This window comes from Ptychodera flava, chromosome 13, assembly GCF_041260155.1.
Source record: "Ptychodera flava strain L36383 chromosome 13, AS_Pfla_20210202, whole genome shotgun sequence".
NCBI lineage: Eukaryota > Metazoa > Hemichordata > Enteropneusta > Ptychoderidae > Ptychodera > Ptychodera flava.
Window position 1 is genome coordinate 10,079,012 of NC_091940.1, and position 23,105 is coordinate 10,102,116.

Below are 23,105 nucleotides of genomic sequence, written 5' to 3' on the forward strand. Positions count from 1 at the left end.
TCCAAGAGCTCTATCAACGAAATAAATGTACCTCGCATGTTGTCCCAGTACTCAGGCATTACCGGCAATATTTTTGTACGATAGTGCCCGAATTTTTCCAGCAATGTAGACGTCCACATTAAATTTCGGCATTTGAATTTTATAACATGATCATCGTATGCACCTCTTCTGTATGATTTAACATACTTAAGTTTCAAAATCCTAGCATGTACTTCACGTGTTTGGTAGACATTACACCAGCACGCCTCCTGTTTTCTGTTTGGTGTGCTCTATTCGTTCCAGACTTAACGTTCAGGTCAACTCTTACCTAGCTCAGCCAGCAAGATTTTCACTTTGTGGCTTGCTTATCAAGACCGTTCAAGCAAAAAATGCATGGGAGAAATTAGAACCTATGCAAGGGAGAACAGTGTTTGAGAGTGCCGTATTGTAATTTTAATGCATACACATCAGCGATCTTCAAAAGCAATAAGGAACATCGACATTTGCCACTAACAGATTTCATTTTATTGCCAATCAAATTCATTCATTACACATGTCAAAGCAGTAAGTGTTACTCAATCTACGGTACGATATGGACCTCAGGGAGATACTCTTTGCAATAGTAATATTCCGTATCTCCACGTTTCTGGTAGAAGCAGTACACAACAGGACTTGAGTATGTTACTGTCGAGCCTTTTGGTTGACCCCAATGCAGCCCACCAGTTAAACGGTCCGGGCATTCCTGAGTGATTAAAACACACAGGACAGGTAAAAAGTTACTGACTAAAATGGGCAGACGCGACAAGCTACAATCTTTTAGGTTTGTTCATTCCAGCTTTCGTATCGGAAGACCAAGGTGGCAATAGTCGAATTGTCTAGTTTTTAAAATGTTACTTGATCAAGTTAGAAAGTTTGCAATTGTTTAAAAACGTAATAACATATTTTAAAGAGGAACCTATTTGACCTGATAAAGGTTTGTAAATTGCTTTAAATCATTCAAAGCATACTTGAAGAAATGCATGATATAAAAAAGTGTTACTTAAAAAGGATTATGTGGAAATCGTGAAAAGTTTGCACAATGCTGTCAATCAGACTTCACAATTGTCAGTTCCAGAGGGCAAGCAATGCGCCCTCTTGAACTCTTGGTTTTGCTCGACTTATTAGGTCTATTCATTATTAGTCGGAATTTGAGCTTTCATATTTGGGTTATCCACCATCGATTGCCTCGGATTACCCATAATTCATCGCGATTACAGGTACCCAATGAACGGTGCTAAGAGACAGCCTATGCTAGGCTATAGGCCTCTAGCATCAAACCAAATATAGGGCCGGGCACGTATCTAGGTACAAAAAACCAGGCAGCGTGGGCTTATTATCGAATATCAGCACACATTTTTATAAAATAGGAAATTATTTATCATTGACTTGTTGAAAAGTTATATGAAGATTTTAATACGAATTCTTTGATTATGTTAACATCGGGCAAAGTCCCTCCGTCAATATTGGTCAATATACACAGCTGTATAAGTAATAAAACTCCTTATATAAGCGTCCAGCACTGTTGGGTATTATGACACTGTGATAAATATATGAAGGAAGTTCGGTGCAAAGGTAATGCAGAAGAGTTATAAGTGCAAGTTGTTACAACATATATGATTCACTAGCACAGACTAATTTTATTCCCCCTCCTCCCAACTCTACGTCATACACTTATTTTAAGACCAGAATCTTACCTCACGACTATCAAAAATTTTTCTTTTTTATCACGGAGCCGAAAAATTATTGATACTATTTTTAATGAACAAAAATTTAGCATTATCGGTAATTTTATTACTTTTAGACGCAATTTACATAAGCTATTTAATGATTTATACCTGATGTTATCTGTTGTTGTTTCTTGTCTTAGCTTATATTTTGGTTTCATTATCAATTTTTGTCAGGGTTATACGTTCTTGTTTTTCATTTTTATCACGTTTCTCATTTCTGTACGAAGTCTACCTGTAACTAGGGCAACGTTTCGGTTCATAAACAAACAAACAAACAAACAAACAAACAAACAAACAAACAAACAAACAAATAAATAAATAAATACATAAATAAATAAACAGATAAATAAATAAATAAATAAATAATAATAAAATAAATAAATAAATAAATAAATAAATAAATAAATAAATAAATAAATAAATAAATAAAAGTCTGTTGACAAACACTAAGACGGAGAGTGTTTGTTATTTGAGCGTAATCTCTACAGGAGAGAAATCAATTCCAACATTTGGTCTCCAACTGCATGAACAATTGAGCCTCTAGTAGTAGTAATTGAGAGGCGTTGTTAAAATTTGTAAATAGTTGTACGAATGTTGATGGATTTGATGTTCATGGCTGGATGGCTTAATTGTGATTATTTCCCCTTTGTGAGTATATGGGGCAAATAAAACGCATTGAGTTGGTTGACACAGGTTTAGCTGAGCTACTACACTGTACAAACTAGAGCTGTGTTGTGAGTTTTAAAATCTTGTCAGCTATAACAATGCTTAATAAACTAGGAATGGCCTTACGACAATCTCAACGTAAGATGCTGTAAGTCCTAGCGCATTCAATCAAGAAGTGGGACATCGTTTCGAATTTTTCCCTATGTGCATTGGTTGTAGAAAACTATAATACGACTAAAATATGGTCAGGTCTGAACTGGAGTGTTGCAGTAGCTGTTTGAGGAAACATCCGCCAGAACATTATTTATATAGTGTATTTTGCAAAATCAACCTGACTATTCTAGGAACACATGTCACCTGCTTATAATATGTACTCACCACAGTGCCGTTACAGATCACCTCAAAAATGTCACCTTTGTAGAAGTTCGCTGTGCATTTTAAACATTCATCGGTTAATTCATCAAGCAAAATTGGACCCTGTAATTGAGTGAACAAAAAGAAACCATTGAGTTTTCTGTCTACGTTCAAAGAGAAAATTAGAAAAATAAATAGATGAAAACTTATAAATGGATAGATGGATAAAGCATATATACATACAGTCATACATACGTACGTACGTACTTACGTACGTACGTACGTACATACGTACGTACATACGTACGTACATACATACATACATACATACATACATACATACATACATACATACATACATACAAAAATACATACAAAAATACAAAAATACATACATACATACGTACATACATACATACATACATACATACATACATACATACATACATACATACATACATACATACATACATACATACATACATACATACATACATACATACATACATACATACATACATACATACATACATACATACATACATACATACATACATACATACTCAGACAGTGATGTAGACTATGAAAGAGGATGAAAGAGACACATGTGGCCATAGTCGTATTCACAATAAGTAGAAAAGGTACATGGGATATTATAAGCTGTTTACCAAATCGATCGTGTCAACTTCTTCCTCTACCACGGCCAGAATTCGGAAGGTACTTGTATCACCAATGAATGAACCAATGTCTTGGTAAGCAGTAAACGACTTCCCTGGAGTTTTATTTTCCAAGAGTTTCGGTATCTCTATCAGTTCATCGAAGCAAGGAACACCTTGTGTTACAAATGAGTTCCACACGGTGAAGTCGTACGCCTTCATATTTACAAAGGTGCATACCCATGGGGAGGACTGAAAAGCGCCATTTTTGGCACTAACCTCGACCGGAAGAAGGATGAACAGCAGAACGATGACGTAGTTCATATTTGTATCTGGTAATTAGGAATGCTTTGGAAGAACAAAATTATTCATTTATATTTTTAACGATGCTAATACAATGAATTGTTAAACATCTGCGAGCAACCTATGTCGTCCCTTAATGTTGCGGTGTTTTATGAAATCAAAAATACAAAGGCAATGACGTGGATAGTGATAATATAGTTAGAGTGATGATAAGAGTGGAATAACGCCAATGCGGTGAAAATTACGAGGAAATCACGACTGCTACAGTAATTACGACGAGGACGAATGGTGTTGAATAGCTATGTCGGTTATGGTAGTGAAGGTGAAGATGATGATGATGATGATGATGATGCTGATGATGATGATGATGATGATGATAAAACTAGCTACTGAATGATAGATGCAAAACTTTAAAGTGATAAATATCATTCCAGGCAAATAATAATTCCAGAGCGACGACATCACTTGACCATGGTTATTGAATTTCCTTTTTGAAACAAGACTTGATTATCAAAATGGCCGCATTTGCCAGTTTTCTCAATACCTCTTTGAATCCAAGCCTTTGTAATATTTATAATCGACAGTGATTGGGAAAATGATATGAGACGATGATGATCATTAATGAGGAGACGCAGATCGTCTATAGTAAATTTGATGAAAAAATATTGATGACATGACGATGAAAATGGATCAACACTTAATAATAATGGAAAACCAAACTAACGAAAACGAACCACGTAAGACATATCTGAGATTGCTAAATATCATTTTGTTTCAGAAACGTTGATGAATTTCACTATTGATAATGGTTTGATGTGCACAGTTTTCACAATTTGCATTTTTCAAGTTTCAAACGTTATTCTGCTGAAAATTTGTTTAAGCACCTACCAGACAATCGGTAAGCAACACTCCCCTTGCAGGAAACTACTTGTCTGTATCAATATGCCCTGTCGTTGCGAAAGTTTGAATGCAGCTGTTCCGTTTCTGTAAAGTGTCTGCGACAAAACAAAGCTATCCACATCTTACCAGTGTGCACATTTGACTATAAATAATTTTCTATAGATACTGTCACTGATTTATACCTTGCTGCTACAGTAAAAATAATTCAACCCAGAAACATTGTTATCGATTTCGAACCAACACCCCACTGTAACAGGCGACACTGACTAATGTTTTTCAGGAGACTTGACTGCTGTTTTCTCTGCACAACGCCAGAGAAAATTTCGGCCAATTTTTTGCCATCGCAAGAGGCGCAGAAAAAGCAATGGTGTTAGAAAGCTTTACATTGGGCATACAAAGTTAGTCACACACGCATCTGACGAGTAAATTATTAAGAAGCACAACGTAACTTAAAATGATAACATTTTCGATGGATATTTTCAGTGTTTGAGATTTGCTTCCTTATCACAATTCTGGCCTTTAAGGCAGCATTTTCTAGATAAACTAGCGAATGCTAAACAAATATAAGTCACACTGGGTATTGCTAGAGAATGGTGCAGCGGTAGAATATTTTTTGCCCGTGTGCGAGATTATAACAAGCATAATTTAGAAGCAGTAATTTTAATTTCCGTTCAATGGCCACAAACCTCATTATTAAACAAAGTCTGTCGTATTATTCAGGTACAGAGCAGCTTCAGCCATAAAAAGCGGCAAACTCACACAAACTGTACGTTTTAGGAATTTTTAGATTAATGACACCGATATAATAGCAGATGTACCATTATTTTTACCCAGTTTACCGACATGTGCCTTTTTACTACTTGACAATTATACCTCTAAGACATATATTTAGTAGGTTTTTATCGTGTTCGAACTTACAACGTACGGCACCCGGTCACCTTGCGAAGACCTGACTGTTGAGACCGCTTGGTCAATTTCCCACCCTTAAAAAGAGTGGTCCAATAACGGTGCTATGATGTTACAATTTTTCTGACCGCGACCCTACCAGACGCTGTAGAGTTCTTGAAGCACTCGCACTCACAGATATTCACAGAGATATTCTACTAGCATCCTTTATATTTACCCGACTCCAAGAAAAGGAATAACCCAGGTATCCTTTTGAACTTGTTCGTCTGCATATATTGATACTACAAAGGACATAAATTTTTCATATTTTCCCGAAATTTCAGGTGTTAAATGGTGGATTTATATTCCATGTAATATTCAAATTATTGTTTACAGGCGTTCACGTTAAAATTTATTTAATATACTCAAAGCTCGAAGGCTGGGCGTATTCTACTTGTTCTTTGTCATATAATGTGTGTTTTCCTGTTTTCGTGTTTTGTATTTTTTGCCTATTGAAGTTTTGTATTTTCGTTAGAGTTGCTTAGATAACGTGACTTAATTGTGTATTTTACTTTGAGGACCAAGATGGAAATAAGTTTCATTAAACTTTCTTGTGTAATCCTCGGCAAGTGATTTTTAATTTTTGTTTTCAATGAGGCCTTTCAGTATTTTATATTTGTCTTTGTACTGAATAGTTTGTCAAATAAACCAAACCAAAGAGAACGCCCGGGTTGCTATGTAGTGTGTTCAAATCGATCCAAGAATTAACCTTTCGGTCAACTGTCATCCTGCACAGCCAGTTAAGAGTTTGATGCGTAATTCACGTTAGGCCTTGCTTACCATGACAGTTCAAACACACTAACGTGAGGGAGAAATTAGAACCTACGCAAAGAACTGTTTTTGAGAGTGCCATATTGTAATCCATGAAAAACCATCAGAGATATCCTACCTTAATAAGAAACATCGACATTTGTCACTAACAGATTTCATTTTATTGCCAATAAAATTCACTAAAATAATTTGTTTAGTACACATCACCTTGCAATCTGGTAAATGTTATTCTAACAAAACAATGAATAATCGGCAAATGGCAAATGAGTAAGTGTTGCCCAATCTACGGTACGACATGGACCTCAGGGAGATAATCTTTGCAATAGTAATAGTTCGTATCTCCGCGTTTCCGGTAGGAGCAGTAAACAACAGGACTTATGTATGTTTTTCTCGAGCCTTTTGGTTGACCCCAATGCAGCCCACCAGTTAAACGGTCCGGGCATTCCTGAGAGATGAAAAAACATGGAACAGGTAAAATTTTACTGAATGAAAAGGTCAAACGCGACATTCTACAATCTTGTAGATTTTTTCATTCCAGCTTTCGTAGCAACTGACCAAGGAGGTAAAAGTCGAGTTTTCTAGCAATGTTTCAAACGAAATAATATATTTTAAACTGCAACTTCTTTGACCTGGAAAAAGTTTGTAAATTGCTTAAAACCATTCAAAGCATACTTGAAGAAATGCATAATGTAAAAAGTGCTACTTCACAAGGACTATGTGACAATTGTGAAACCTTAGCATAATGCTGCCCAAAGCGAGTTTACAATTGTCAGTTCCAGAGGGCCAGCAGTGCGCCCTCTTGAACTCTTGGTGGTTTTGCTCTAATGCTTCGGTCAATGTTTTTATTTGTCGGAATTTGGACTTCCATATTTGAACTCCCCATCATCGATTGCATCGGACGTTTTTATGAAATAGGGAATTATTTATCATTGACTAGTTGAAAAGAAGGATTACAATTTAATAAGTTTTAGTTGAAGAATTGTTTGATTGTGTTGACACCAGGCAAAGTCCCTCCATGTGTATCGAAATTGTCCGTATATACAGCTGTAACACTGAGAAAACTGCTTAAGCTCCAGTACTTTTGAGAAATATTACACTCTGATAAATATATGGAGTAGGGTGAAAAAAATAATATAGACTATTTTTTAATACATGGCTGTCAATAGACGATTGAGTACAGTCGTCAGTAGAGAGAAATCAGGTCTAACATGGACTCCAATTGCATGAACAATGGCGGCTCCAGAATCAGTAAGTGAGAAACGTCGTGAAAATCTCAAAACTACTTTAAATTTTCTTAACATGTTGTAAATAGTTGAATGAATGTTGACGGAACTGGATGTTGATGAAAGAATGGATGATTGTGATAATTTCCCCTTTGAGTATATAGGGCATATAAAAGGCATTGAGTTAGTTGTCATAGAGCCAGCTGAGCCACAACACTGTACATACTTCTGCTTTGTTGTGAGTTTAAGACATTTTGTTAATTACCACCAGTGCACGTTGTGAATAAACGCGATATGGCCTGATGACAATCTCAACGTAAGATGTTTTAAATGGTAGGGTATTCGTTTCGATTTTTCCCCAACGTGCACTGGTTGTAGAAAACTATAATACGACTAAAATATGGCCATGTTTGATCTGAAGTGTTGCACAGCTGGTTTAGGAAACAACTACCAGAACATTAGTGAATCGTGTATTTTTGCATTGACAATCTGACCATTCTAGGAACAAACGGCACCTAATGCGATTTGACAAGCAGGTAAGGGAGACATTTAATAGATATGTAAAATGTCACGTGCACGTACTCACCATAGCTGCGTTACAGATCACCTCAAACATATCACCTTTGTAGAAGTTCGCTATGCATTTTAAACATTCATCTGTAGGTTCATCAGGCAAAATCGGACCCTGTAATTGGGAGAACGAAACACTCTATGAAGTTTTCAATGTTATGTACAAAGAGAAAAAAAGTGAATCAAAAGATAAAAACAGACAAAATGATAAATGGATTAATCATAGATACATACACAAATACATACATAGATACATGCATAGATACATAGATATATAGAGAGATACATAGATAGATAGATACATAGATGGATACATAAATAGATACATACATACATAATATATAAACAAACAAACAAGCAAATAAATAAATAAGTAAATAAATAAATAAATAAGTAAGTAAATAAATAAATAAATAAACAAGATAATTATACTTATAATATTACTAATAGAAAGAAAAAACATTTAAGATCTTCAGAGGAAAATGCATACCTGAATGTTACATTATCAGCACCAATTAATATACCGTAAAATGGTTTTTAACATACCTGAGCCCTCAGACAGTGATGATAGATGTAGAGTATAACAGAGGATTAGAGAGGTACATGTGGCCATAGGCGTATTCAGAATAAGCAGAAAAGGTACACGGGATATTAAGTGGTTTTAAAGTTTTACAATAAGCTGTTTACCAAATCGATCGTGTCAACTTTGTCCTCTACCGTGGCCAGGAGTCGGAAGGTACTTGTGTTACCGATGAATGAACCAATGTCTTGGTAAAGAGTAAGGGTCTTCCCTGGAGTTTGATTTTCAATTAGTCCAGGTATCTCCATCAGTTCATCGAAGCAAGGGACACCTTGTATTACAAATGAGTTCCATATTTCGAAGTCGTACGTCTTCATATTTGCAAAAGTGCATACCCATGGGGAGGAGTGGAAAGCGCCCTTTTTGGCACTAACCTCGATCGGAAGAAGGATGCACAGCAGAACGATGGCGTAGTTCATATTTGTATCAGGTTTTCCAGAATGCTTCGGAAAAACAAATATATTGATCGTTTCTTGAACAATGTAAATATAATGAAGTAACATCTCCGTGCAACCTATGTCGTCCCTTAATGTAGTTGTGGTACTTTATGAAATGAAAAATACAAACGTAAGCAATGACGGTGATTGTGATAATTATAGTGATAATGATGATAAAGACTCATGATAGTCATTCTGGTGAAGATTAAGAGAAAACGACGATGATATCATGATGTCGGTAATGGCAGTGATGATGATGATGATGATCATGATGTTGATGATGATGATGATCATGATGATGATGATTATGATGACGATTACGATGGTGATATAATGATGATGGTGATGATACTAGCCGCTGAATGCTAGATGCTAAACTTTGAAAGGTCCAATATCATATCAGGCAAATTCTAGAGCACCATAACGCTTGAAAATGGTTATTAAATTGCCATTATAAAACAAGGCTTGATTTCAAAAATGACCGCATTTGCCAGTTTTCTCAATACCTCTTTGAATTCAAGCCTTTGTAATATTTATAATCAACAGTGATTGAGAAAATGTTATGAGTCGATAGTGATTGTTGATGAGAGGATACAGATCCCTATAGTAAATCTGATGAAATTGATGAATTGACAATGACGGTGGATTTACGCTGAATAATAATGCAAAACCAAAGTAACGAAAATTATCCATGTAAGACATAACTTAGATTGCCAAATATCATATAATGAATTTCACTATTAAAAATGGATTTATTTGCAGAGTTTTCACAAACTGCATTGTTACAGTTTCAAACGCCATTCTGCCGAAAAGTTGTCTTAGCACCTACCAGACAATCCTTCTATTGGTAACCAACACTCCCGTCGCCGAAACCTACTTGTCTATATCAATACGCCCTGTTGTTACAAAAACTTGAATGCAGCTGTACCGTTTCTTTAAAGCCTCTGCGACAAACGAACCTATCCGCAACTTATCAGTATGCGCATTTGACTATAAATAATATTCTATATATACTATCAATAAATTATATCTTGCTGCTACAGGACAAATAGTCCAATCCAGAAACATTCTTATCAATTTCATATCAGCAACCTACTATAACAGGCAAGAAAGACTAACGTTTTTCACGAGGTTTGAAATAGGTATTTTCTGTATTACGTCAAAGAAAGTTTCGGCCAATAATTAGTCAGAGGTTTACAGTTGCTGAAGGTGCACAGAAAGTCACGGTGTTACAACGCTTAACATTTAGCATACAATGTAATTCACACAAACATCTGCTATATTTAACAAGTAAATTATTTACAAACATCGCATAACTTCAACTGATAAAATGTTTGTGGAATATTTGCTATGTTTGAGATTTGCTTCCCTGTCACAATTTCGATCCACGCATACTCTAGATAAACTAGCAAATGCTAAACGCATATACTGCTTATTGCTAGTAAATGGTGCAGCGGAAAAATATCTTTTGCTGGTGTGTGAGAGTATAAAGGTCGCTGCCAACCTTGTCAAACAAGCATATGCTATTTCATACTGCATTTTTAATTCCCGTTCTATGTCAACAAACCTTATTATTAAACAAGGTCCGTAATATTATTCAGGTACAGAGCAGTTTTGAGTCATATATAAAGCAGCAAAACTCACACAGATTGTATATTTTAGGAAAATTTAGGTTAGTGACGCCGAAATAATACATGTACATGTTGTAGTGACGTGGAAAAACGAGTGTCAAAAACAACCAATCATGTAAAAGAAAGATCAAACGCTCTGAATTGGTTGTCAATCCCAGCCGGTGCTAGGGTGCCTAGTTTACAAATTTGGTCTGTCCGAGTTTGTGTAGGGTAGGTCGTTATTTGAATCAGCGCAGTAACAGCCATATCGGAACGGCCGCGAAGGGGTCGTGTACACAAATGTTTAGCCTAGACACTGGGTATGCAAGTTTTTGTAGGTCACAGTGCGAAGGCGTTCAACAAACCTCTCGCACTTTGCTGATTTATTTACAATATTAACCAATTTAGCTAAACTATAAATATCAGAACGTCTATACAATTTCTTTAATAAACCAAAACAGGCATCATTTATACACTTTGTTTTACCAACTTCCATAAAGGCTAATGTGGTATTGTCATGTATTCAAACAAAATCATACTTTTCTTTGTCAATGTTTTTCAAACGAGGTAGCAGTCAAATGTTTTTCCTTTCTCCAACCATTGTACTATAGCCGCATGTTAATTAGGAATGCACGCAGAGTAAAAATAAACATGTATTGTGTAGTTCTGCACGCAGATGTTCGACACTACCTCTTATTAATAGGTTGTAGAGCCATATTCCTTAGGCAAGTTCTGACATTGATTTATTTTAAATCCATCAGTGGACTTTTTGGATTTATCAGCTGAAGAGCATACAAAATGACGATCACGAGAGAGTATGCAAATTGCGAATTCCTGGCTACCTTTTGCCAAAGTGTGAAAAAGTGAGAAGAGTGACCTACCGATAAAATATTTTTTTTCAAAAGTACAAGACACATACAACTTAGATGCTACTTATAAATATTTTTCAAAATTGACAATACCGGAAAGTTTAAATATCCAATCAAATAAATGTTTTAATCTCTAAAAATTTGGGTGTAATAATGGCAAATTTGGTAAAAATAAATGACTCTATTTTTTAAATTTAAATAAGAGTCTTTACTGTTCAAAATTTTACTTTTGTCATATTGTTCGATGAGATGAGAAAATTTCATTCACTGTATGAACTTGAAATGAATGGTTTTATACATCAGTACATTAATTTTAAGTGATTTGAGAAAACTGACATTTCATCGCACATTTGTATAAAGTCAAAATGATAACCCAATAAATATTTGATTATTCTCTATTTCTCATATGCCAGAATTCAAAAATCCATGTTAACTGTTAAGTTCCTAGTCTTCTATGTGTTGCTCTCTCGTCTGATCCTGTGTACATATATGTTTCACTGTCAGTTGGGTGTCCTATGACCCAAACTCTTCTTCAACTACGTCAGAGTCAGAGCTATCATTGTCACTGCCGGCATGCAGTAACAGTAACATTGCCTGTAGGCAGTAGCAGGGAAGTAGCTGTAGGCCTATAAACTTTGTATCTTGACAATATTTTTGTTCAGTTTATACAACTGTGTTTTTGTTCTACTCCCTACAGCATGTTGAGCTGTCCAGTATTCAGCTTGCTAACACAGCCTACGTGTACCGTGCACTTGTATCTTTGACAAGCAACTTTCAGTCTGCACTCTAATTCAATTATCACTAATATTTAGACAAACAGGCTTTGTTGACAAACTGAATATTGTGTTTTTCAGCATGCTGAAGAGAGACACCAAGAAACTGTGTTTGATACATTGCATAGAAACATTGACAAAATTATCAACAGTTGCAGTTCCTGCCCGTTACAAGCTTTAAGGCCGACTTGTTGTTTTTACGAAAATTTAAAGGCATTCATACATTTTTAGATTTTTTTTCGAGATGAAAGTCATAAAATGCAACAAAGACTTCTATATTTTGTTTAATTACTAGTAACATTAGAACCATTGAACGACATCAAAATGTTGGGAACCAAAATATTTTCAGGTCCCCTATATAGGCAGAGCAAAACTTTCAAGTCCGTCCTCCACTTCCCCCAGAATTTTCGAATCTCCCCTGAATTCCTCCAGCCCCCTCACCATTTTTTGAACGCGCACGCAGCCTTAATGCCTTATTTGTTTACATTGCAGAAAAATCGCGAAGTCAAAATGTTGTTTCGTGCGTTTTGACAGAAAGTACAACTCATTGACTCCTGAATTTTCAGGTTGTGCTCCCTACATTTTTCTTCTCCAAGTTTGATTTTGTCACTGTTATTTTACTCAGACATCAAACGTAAACGCCATGCCCTCAGTTTTGGTGATAAGATCGAGAGACGGAAATGTTAACTTGAAATAGCACCGGCGGGTACAGGTAGTCCTTGTAAATACCCAAAACAACAGCTCAAAGCGGATGCTTGAAGGTTGCCCTCTAGCGACGATACTGTCCTGAACGTTTTGCGCTGGAGAAAGTATCTCCCCTATAAAAGTGCAGAGGGGATTCACTGAAGCCTTGTATCTCTGAAGTGGTCATACATCATTACATATAGGAACTATTACTGATCGTCACCGATTGTTTCTGAAATGTACGCTTGCATATTGAGCCAGAAAGGAAAAAATAATATGAATCACACCTTCACCTCCATGCTCGCAGTGCGATGTTGAATTAGACAGTTGCCGAGAAAACCAGTGCTGTGAGTACCACATAACTATACACCTTTCTCAATAAATGTACCTCCAGGCTGTCACTGCACTTATTCTTATGATAACCTGTTCGTTTCCATGGAGAAGAAAAATTGCAATTCGCTCGTAAAATTTTTCATTTAATCATTTTGAAGAACGTTTAAATTTCGTTTCCTTTGTTCATTGTTTTTTTATGTTAATTTGTCAATATAAAGTACCCTAAGTTTATGATAGCGATGTTATAAAGACTGATTGGATGATCAATGTCAACGTCACTTCAATATTAGTCGTTTGAATGAACAGTTTTTGTCGTTGTCTTCCACCAGATTCCGGTACAAGGATGGGTAGAGCGACATCTACGGCGATTCTACTGGCAAGTTCGGCTCTCTGCGACGTTCTGTATTTGCTAAGCAGAGAAAAGGTGTGATATATATACAGGCACTAGCCCTGTGCGCGGACATAAATACACGGTGACAGCAATAAGTTCAGTAATCACAAATTAGAAATTTCGGTTATCTATATATCAAATAAAAGCCAGTAATTTACTAAAGTGGCTTGTAAGAAATTCTGCCGCCATGTAACATTCAGATGATGTTCCACAAGTGATCATGGAGGACACACTTCTCTCACACATAGCAATATTTCGCAATGCAAAAGTACGATAATCAAGTAACTAAGAATACATTGGGTAAGATTTTTTCTCCCGGATGTCAATGATTGGCATGGAAAAAGAATGTTGGGGGTTTCCTGGAAATTGTTATAAGAATTATTTTATCGCAGGGACATACGATCTATAGCTGGAGTCTTGCTCGTCAAACTTTAACAAATTCATTCAGTTCGACAAAAATGTGAATAGAAAGAATATATGTTGAAAAAGCTCAGGATATAATTTCAAGGCATATTGTGCCTTTAGAATTTATCTCAAATAAAGTCTTCCTTTAATTTCATTTCTGTAAATTTCTGTAAGATTTTATACTGTCATTGCCTGTTTTTTCTCACATACAGGCAAGTATCATAGAAGTTCTATACACTAGTATTTTTATAATTAAATGCAGTATATGTGATTAAAATTCCTGCTAAATTTAAATAATCATGTCTTTACTATTTTTATTTGGTAGAAAATGTTTCCTTGTTTGTTTGTTTGTTTGTTTGTTTGTTTGTTTGTTCGTTTGTTTGTTAGTGTATTTGTGTGTGTGTGTGTGTGTGTGTGTGTGTGTGTGTGTGTCTGTGGTTGTAGTCGCGTCATTGATGGTTGCCATCGTCAAAATCCTGTATTACAAGACTTCGTACATTTGCATGTAAGTCTGTAGTATTGTTGATCTTAGAAGTCTCAGATTAAAAGTATTATGTAAAATCATAATTAGAAGGAACTCAAATCATAATTTGATCAACAGTTAACCGTATCAAGAGAAGGTTATGTATTTATTTTTCCCTGTATGTATGTAGAGCCTTGCTGTTAAATCAATTGTTGACAAGGATGTCTTTTTGTTTACATTGGTGTCTGTTAATAAATGTTCAAGTTTGGCTATCTTTTGTGACAAATGTTTTATAGGCTATTATTCTATTCTGACAACCCGTGACAATAAGTAGTCACGTAGAGTTCATTAATCAATAGTTTTTAATTATTCAAATCTTGTGATAATGACTCATGTCAATGTTGCATCTTGATGTACCGTAGATCACACACTGTATATATTTGAACAGTTGTTGCAGTGTGACTTACAGTCAAACTGCAAAATTTCGAGTGGTAAGTGTAACACTTATCAACCAGAAATCTTCCCAGTAGTATCTGTACAGTATGTACGTACGTACACGAACGAAAATGTTCGTCATCAAAAATATTGTATGGCTGCGTTTGCAGTGACCCACTCTGGTTGAACTGTACACAACCATAGCGATGACATCAGCCTTTGCAGTGAATCACTCTGGTTGAACTGTACACAACCATGGCGATGACATCAGCAACATGATGCAGTCTTGGTCATGAACATGGCCTGTGGATGTGCATTTACAACTTACATGGTGCATGATGCATTTGCTTGAAGTAAGGAATTAACTTTGATATACCATAGTTTACTTGATAACTGTATACCAGAAATAGGGATCACTGACATTTAATTCTCACGACATCCAAAATTATGACTTGACTGCTTATACAGTGTAAAGTAATGTCATATGCGGAGAGCGCATCAGCCGCACAAAACGTTTGACCCGCAGTGTCACCTTTACAAGACAATGCAAATCAAGGCAATTCAGTTGCGTTTACTTCACAAAAAAGTCAGAACGTTTTCTATTCAGTTTTTCAGCTTATTTTTATGTTATTGTATGCCTAAGTTTTGAACTACCGTTTAGATAATATGAGGTGATATTACGTGAGAGTGGACGATGATACATGCGTACGTTTGTATGTGCGTGTGTGTGATAGAGAGACAAACAGAGAGATACGGATATCCAAGTCATGAACAGATGACTCAGCAAATATGGCTCTTTGTAAACAATCTTAATCTTTTGAGAGTCGGCTGAGTCGCGTTTTTATTTTTGAGTGCTTCGCTTTTTGCTTTGCTGAGACGATAAAATGTATAGCGTTGACCCAATAGGAACTAAATATTTATAAGTAACAGATTTGTTCGGGTCACTTAACGGGATGGTACGGTAAGTAAAGTAAAGTAAGAAAAGTAACTTCAGTCACGGTAACTCCACAATTTGGCTATCCAGACATCCGTACATTAATCTTTACGGCCCTGATACGGCTTTTTCGGACCGGGATCGTCGGCGGAAGGGCCCGAGCGTGCGAGGACCCGTTCGCCGTACGACCAAGGTCCGCAAAAGCCGTATGGCCGTAAAAGTTTTACCATATACCTTATGGAATGATAAATATGTAATAATAATATTCAGCATTGTTTTGAAGATAAAATGCTTGCGATATAAAAATTAATCGCCATTTGTGTCAATTTTTCAGAAAAGCGATGGTTGCTTCCCCCGGCGTTGCGGATTGACAAATATAATGACGTCATTTTTTTACCTGCAGAATTCTAGAACGCGTAAAAACATGCATACTAATAAGTGACCATGAAATCGAGGCGTAAAAAGGACAAAAGCGTGATGTAAATTTATTTTAATTTGTACTGAATAGGCACGCACTTAGTATACACAGGATTTCACAAGAATTTAGAAATATAAGCCGATGTCACCAGCAAGGCTCCACTGTCGCCACGCGCAACTACTATCTGAGCTTTGTGTACGAATGGAAAGTTTGCGGATAGCAACGCGCGTAGTAACCAGAATCGAGGTACTGTAGTTCAGAAATGCATGCGATTGCCCATATTTGGGCACTGGGTGTGATACGTAAAAAATGCATGGATGTGAGGGCGCTTTCCCCATAGCTTTACACAGGCACGTGAATGTAGCAGACTACAGGTATATGATAAGGAACTTAAGTGGAAGATCCTAAGGTTGAGGAACTTTACTGAGTGTAAAGGGGTACCAACGCTATTATCGTTTAGTCAGACGTCAATTGTGTTACATCACTGATGTACATGTATACAGTGCTCAATTAGAACCAGACTATTCAGTGTAGAGTTTTTCAAATGTCAAAATCTCTACACGTCAAGGACTGCAATAATTATGTAAATGACTCGAAGGGTATAGTGCGGTACACAAAAGATTTGATGAGTCGCACCCCTCTGGCGATAGATGTCCTGGACGGTTGAAACATTTGTTCACATATTAAATACACTTCCTCGTATGAACTCACGTGAATCCTTGGTTCAACTCACCGACTCAAAATGACCTCAAGAATACATTGGTGGATTGTGCTGCTTTTGGCTGTGAACACTCTGTCGCTGATCTCTGCAGATAACGAACCCAGTGTTGAGAAGTCAAGCAAGTCATTTTTCAATGTAAGAAGCCAAGAAAACGGTGAGGGATCAAATCACCTTGGTCGTGCTAAACGTTCCACCGACTTCACTTCGGATGAGATCAGCACCATGTTAGCACGGCACAACTATCACAGAACAAACGTCAACCCCACAGCAGCCGATATGAAGTACATGGTAAGAGTGTCCTCTCACTGAAACTATGAATGGTATACATGTATAAAACAAAAATGTAAGCTTTTTAGAGCTGATCTACTTTGGCAAATTTAATTCTTTAAAGTGGCGCTATTAAAAAGGGGGAAACATTTTGAGAGATATCGTCTCTGACAGATAAACATGAATAAACATGAACGGAAATTGACACTCTGTCAAGATTACTTGTAAATGCAGAAACTGACACCGAAACAGAAAATTCTGGCACACAATGAACATTCATACTCAATTGACGCAATATTGTAACTCGGCCATAGATAGATGTATATCTCATTAGCTGGGTTGTCACAACACAACTTTGTTTTGTGATACAAAATGTAGCTGGGTGTGCCAAGTAGACCAAAAATGTTTCCCGAGATATCCAGGGTAACTACAGTCGCTAGTTGGAATTACTCACATGATATTCGGGGATTCTTTTTCAAAGTGATACTCTTTCCGAATGGTTTGAACAAAATCTAAACACAGTAAGACGTCGAATTTCCTTCATATTGCTTTATACAGCAGTTAGTAAGTGCGATCACTTGTGCATGCTAAAGGTTGTGTCAGAGACGCTAGGAGATAGGGGCTGGTCGCGATGACAACAGATAGTTTTGGTCTGGCATTTTTAAGCGTCCATGTTGACCTATTGGCCATGGCATGTAGCATCTTTTCATGTGGGCGGGTCGTCGTTTAATATATTGAACAGTACAGAAGCAAGAAAGAGCATTAACTCGAAGTGTTAACAGATTTGTCGATAAATTAGCCATTGTTTTGTTGCCAATGTCGTCGATATAGCTGTTGATTAACCGTGCCAAACTTCCCCCCATCTTCGCTTGCCAAGATCCCTTGTCCGGGCAGCTAGATGCTCCCCGTTGGTTAGAAGTAACGGACCCGTGCGAGCGGTCGATAACTTGCCCCCCCAACTCCTTCATGTGTAGTTTACAGCTTTAAAACGGGAAATTTTCTGCAACTCGCAATTACTAAAATATCTAGAAAATTAATCCTCGCTAATGAACTTCATTAAACGCAACATAGCTCACAACCCAATACCATAGTGATATAGAATAATGGAATAGGTGTCGAAAATTTCTAATACAAAGGCCTGGCATGAAATTGTCATCAACTTAGAGTGACTCGTGTAAAACAAATATTTGTCAATTTGATTAATATTCTTTAGTACTGAGGTTTCTGTAAGAGGAGGCAAGTATTCCGACATTTACACTGCGTGGAAGGCGAGTCTGAAACAGCATTTCAAATGATAAAATAACGAATGCACGTGCTCATAATTTCAAATTGAACGATTGCTGATATGTCGGATTTCTCCGTATACTGTATCACTAATATAGGACTTCAATGAATCTCGCTTTTCACGATTATCTGATAGCGATCGTTGTGATGTCACATGTTGATCAACTGCTGTGCAACGACAAGTCCTCAACTGATTTCCAAAATACAGCGTGAAAATCACGGCAAAACTTGGTGATAAGTTCGAGACTTTGGAGTCAAGCAAGCATTCCTGGAATTCGTATTAAGTAATTGGTCTTTATCACCCATCTCCTGGAACTAATACACCAGCATCGTCCGCTCGCACGGTCGTTAGTTCGACTACAGTCTCCCAGTAATTAATTCAGGGAGCATTAGTGCCCGGACAAGAGACCTTAGCAAGCGAAGATGCGACACGAGATGGATGACAATTGCCAATCACGAATCCGCGGAAATACTGACCATGGACACACACCACGAACCAAAAACTTATGAAGAGAAATGTATAAATCTATTCCAACATATATATATATATATATATATATATATATATATATATATATATATATATATATATATATATATATATATATATATATATATATATATATATTATATATATATATATGAGTGATCTCTGTCAGTTGTATAGAAGGATAAATAGTTTATTTTGTTTGTTTTTGTGTCTTTGACTTGAAAGAAATGGCACCATTTTTGCAGAGATATAAAACTGAGTTACTTGACAGAAAAATCAAACAAATCAGGGGAAACTTCAAACGTTTCTAAAGTACTAATGAAAGTTACTTTTTTTAGTCATGGGACGATGATCTGGCAGCTATGGCTCAGGAATGGTCCGAAGAGTGTACGTGGGCACATGGTAACCCGCCAAACATCTCCCCCTTTCCCACCGTTGGTCAGAATCTTTGGCTTGGCGGGCCGTACTCCCCTTCGGACTCGATCGACGTTGAGGGCGTGGTGGATAGTTGGCATAGCGAAGTGATTTATTACGATTACGACACAAACACATGTTCCAAAGTATGCGGTCATTACACCCAGGTAGGTCACGAACATATTAAAACTGCTGTGTACTATGAAACTTTGCGTTAGGTAGATAGAACAGAGGTGAGACAAGATATAGAGTAGATAAATATACCATGTAATCACCCGTAATCATATAACTTAGGGGTTTTGGTTATGTTTAGCATTCACTTTGGGCGTTTCGTTGATTTCACTTTTTCTTCACAGCTGGTGTGGGCTTCGTCGTATGCTGTTGGTTGTGGCATCGCTCACTGCCCGACAGTGACGTCATCGAACATCGTGGACGCCTTTCTGGTTACCTGCAATTACGGACCTGCGTAAGTATACAATAGAGAGATTTGAGGAATTGTTTGTGACGTTTTCAATAATTATCTCGAAAGGCTATCCGCGCTCACTTTACCTTCTGTACAACTCGGTATACTTATTTGTCTATGGTGCGTAATAAAGGCACTATATAAAAACTCCTATTTTGGACTCGTAGTGGCATTTTCAACATTCGAACTCTCACTTTTGATTAACTTCCATTTTTGAGTAACTAGCATTTTTGAATAAATCCCATTTTGATCTCGTAGCACAGGTAACCAGGAAAAATAAACAAACAAACAAACAAATAAACAAAAATATACAAACATTCAAACAAGCATACAAATACATAAATAAATAATAAACGAAAATACAGACAAACATAAACAATTAGACAAACAAACAAACAAACATTACAATATCATAAATAACCATACATACAAACTTCCATATAGGGGGGAGTGGTACCGCCGTGGGTGGATATGTCACATGAGCGGTTCAGCCGATCATTTGAGTCTTTCTTCGATGCTGTTGTCCCTTACTATATATATATATATATATATATATATATATATATATATATATATATATATATATATATATATATATATATATATATATATATATATATATATATATATATATATATGTTTGTAGGTTTTTTATTTATTCATGATATTGTGATGTTTGTTTGTTTGTTTGTTTGTCTATTTGTTTATGTTTGTATGTATTTTTGTTTATTATGTATTTATGTATTTGTACGCTTGTTTGTATGTTAGTATATTTTTTGTTTATTTGTATGTTTGTTTGTTTATTTTTCCTGGCTTCCCTGTGGACTAACTCTCACTTTGGACTTGCAGTGTGATTTTCAACTTTCGATCTCCCATGTTTGACTAATTCTTGCTATGTGCAGACATTATTGTTGACGCCTAGCTTTCAGTCCGGACTAGAGATTTCATTTATAAAACACTGACGTTGCATATAGCGGTATAATGGAGTAGCTTACACTGATCAAATGATGTAAACTACTATTGACTCTTAAAACACTTTCTTGGCAAACATTTGGTCATCAATAGAGATAAAATACAATTGTATGCAAAAAATATTCAATCGGGATGAGCGCTGCAATTTTACATGTAATATGCACGTGCTTTTGGCATTTCTCAGAGGCAATTATAACAGGCAGCCTTACACAAGCGGAACTCCATGCTCGCTGTGCGATGATGAATTCGACAGTTGCCGGGAAAACCAGTGCTGTGAGTACAACATAACTATAAACCTTGCCGCAGTAAAGGTACTTCCTAAATGTCAGTACATTGATTCGTTTTGATAACCTTTTCGTTTCAGTGGAGAGAAAAATGCCATATTAAAGTGGGGGAAATGATTGACAATAAATTACAACCAATATTTTGTGTGATAGTAAGCTGGTAAAATTTCTCATTTGATCATTTTGAAGTACCTCAAAACCTCGTTTGCTTTGTTCATTGGGTTTTGGATGTTAATATGTCAAAATAAAGTACCCTCAGTTTATGATAGCGATGCTATAAATACTGGTTTGATATAATCAATGTCAACGACACTTCAATATGAGTCAACTGAATGAACGGTGTTTGTTGTTGTCTTCCACCAGATTCCGGTACCTGGGTGGGCAGAGCGACATCTACGGCAGTTTTATTGGCAGTCCTGCTCTCTGCGGTGTTCTGTATATCCTAATGCACAGGATCCAGGGGTGTCGACAAGTGTAAAAGAATGCACGTATTTTGTTTTTTGTATGCAGTCATGAGCAAGTGCATGCGCAAACTTCTCAGTAAATGAACGGTAACAGCAATAAGTTCAGTGGTCACGTACAGGAAGATGTCGGTCACGTGTATCAAATAAAAGCCAATCATTTCCTTATTTCGCTAGGGCGCCACCATACAGCTATAGTAAATCTGCTGACGTTTCCTAAGTAAACATGGTTGACACCCCTTACCACGCAGTGATACTGTTTATAGTTATTGACTAGCTGAAGAAGACGGTCCAGGGCAAATATTCTTTCTTTCGCACACCAGAATTTCGAATGTGAAAAGAATGCTTGGAGTTTCCCGAATATATAAATTTATTGTAATTCGGTTGCGACGGAAGCGAAAGCGTCATGGTCATGACAAAAAGGAGGTGAAATCACGAAATTGGGAAAATAAGTTAGAAAAAATAGAGGCGTTACTGAACAGTTGGAAGAAAAGATACTTATCCTTATTTGGGAAAATAACAATTTTGAAGAGCCTTGCTTTTTCCAAAATCACCTATATTGCGTCTATGATTGATACACCAAAAGACGTAGTAGTTAGATTAAATAAAATATTTTATAATTTTTTATGGAGCGGGAAAAAGGGTAAAATTCGGAAAGAAATCACTTGGAATAAAGTTGAACAGGGAGGTATACAAATGATAGATATAAGTTCAAATATAAAAGCATTGAAATGCGGATGGGTGAAGAGGCTTGTAAACAGTGAAAATGAGACATGGAAAGTAGTCATTGATTATTATTTTGAAAAAAATTTGGTGGTATCAGTGATGTTTTTACATACAATCTTGATAAAAAATGCTTGAAATATGTAACAAAAAAACTACCGACTTTCTATGCAAGTGTCCTTGATAGTTGGTATGAAATTGTGATAAATGACCGTAAAATAGAGTTAACGCCAAATGCTGTGGGCGAGCAAAAAATTTGGGGCAACCATAACATCACAGTAAATAATCAGCCTTTATTTTTTACTGATTGGATGGATGCTGGTTTTATGTATATTTCTGATTTATTTACCAATGGTCATTTCATTCAGCAATGTGATATTTTGATTAGATTGAAGAAAAAAAGAAACTGGATTATACAGTATATAAAGCTAAAGAAAGCAATTCCATACCAATGGATGCAATGTATGAGAACTCTAAGAACTAACTTAGTGGTAAATCGACAGAGAAAAACTATTTTGAAACAGAATCACCAAGGAAAATATGTAGACGTTTATATATTCT

General features: G+C 36.3%; 2 protein-coding genes and 1 long non-coding RNA gene across 3 annotated transcripts; 1 reads left to right on the plus strand and 2 right to left on the minus strand.

The window, feature by feature from the left end:
- Nucleotides 1-490: 490 nt before the first annotated feature.
- Nucleotides 491-4,729, minus strand: LOC139148665 (uncharacterized). Its single transcript, XM_070720159.1, has 4 exons — nucleotides 4,613-4,729; nucleotides 3,434-3,769; nucleotides 2,790-2,888; nucleotides 491-721 (listed from the first exon to the last, which is right to left on the minus strand). The coding sequence occupies exons 2-4, from the start codon at nucleotides 3,743-3,745 to the stop codon at nucleotides 560-562; spliced, it is 573 nt and encodes a 190-aa protein (XP_070576260.1). The 5' UTR covers nucleotides 3,746-3,769; nucleotides 4,613-4,729; the 3' UTR covers nucleotides 491-559.
- Nucleotides 4,730-6,478: 1,749 nt separating this feature from the next.
- LOC139148666 (uncharacterized) lies at nucleotides 6,479-10,096 on the minus strand. Its single transcript, XR_011555960.1, has 4 exons — nucleotides 9,980-10,096; nucleotides 8,821-9,156; nucleotides 8,150-8,248; nucleotides 6,479-6,785 (listed from the first exon to the last, which is right to left on the minus strand). It is a non-coding gene; the product is annotated as an uncharacterized lncRNA (long non-coding RNA).
- Nucleotides 10,097-17,172: 7,076 nt separating this feature from the next.
- LOC139148667 (GLIPR1-like protein 1) lies at nucleotides 17,173-22,202 on the plus strand. The gene is made up of 5 exons (XM_070720160.1): nucleotides 17,173-17,474; nucleotides 19,566-19,808; nucleotides 19,998-20,107; nucleotides 21,261-21,349; nucleotides 21,724-22,202. Exons 1-5 carry the CDS (start codon nucleotides 17,208-17,210, stop codon nucleotides 21,804-21,806), a joined length of 792 nt encoding a protein of 263 aa, XP_070576261.1. The 5' UTR covers nucleotides 17,173-17,207; the 3' UTR covers nucleotides 21,807-22,202.
- The last annotated feature ends 903 nt before the right edge of the window (nucleotides 22,203-23,105 follow it).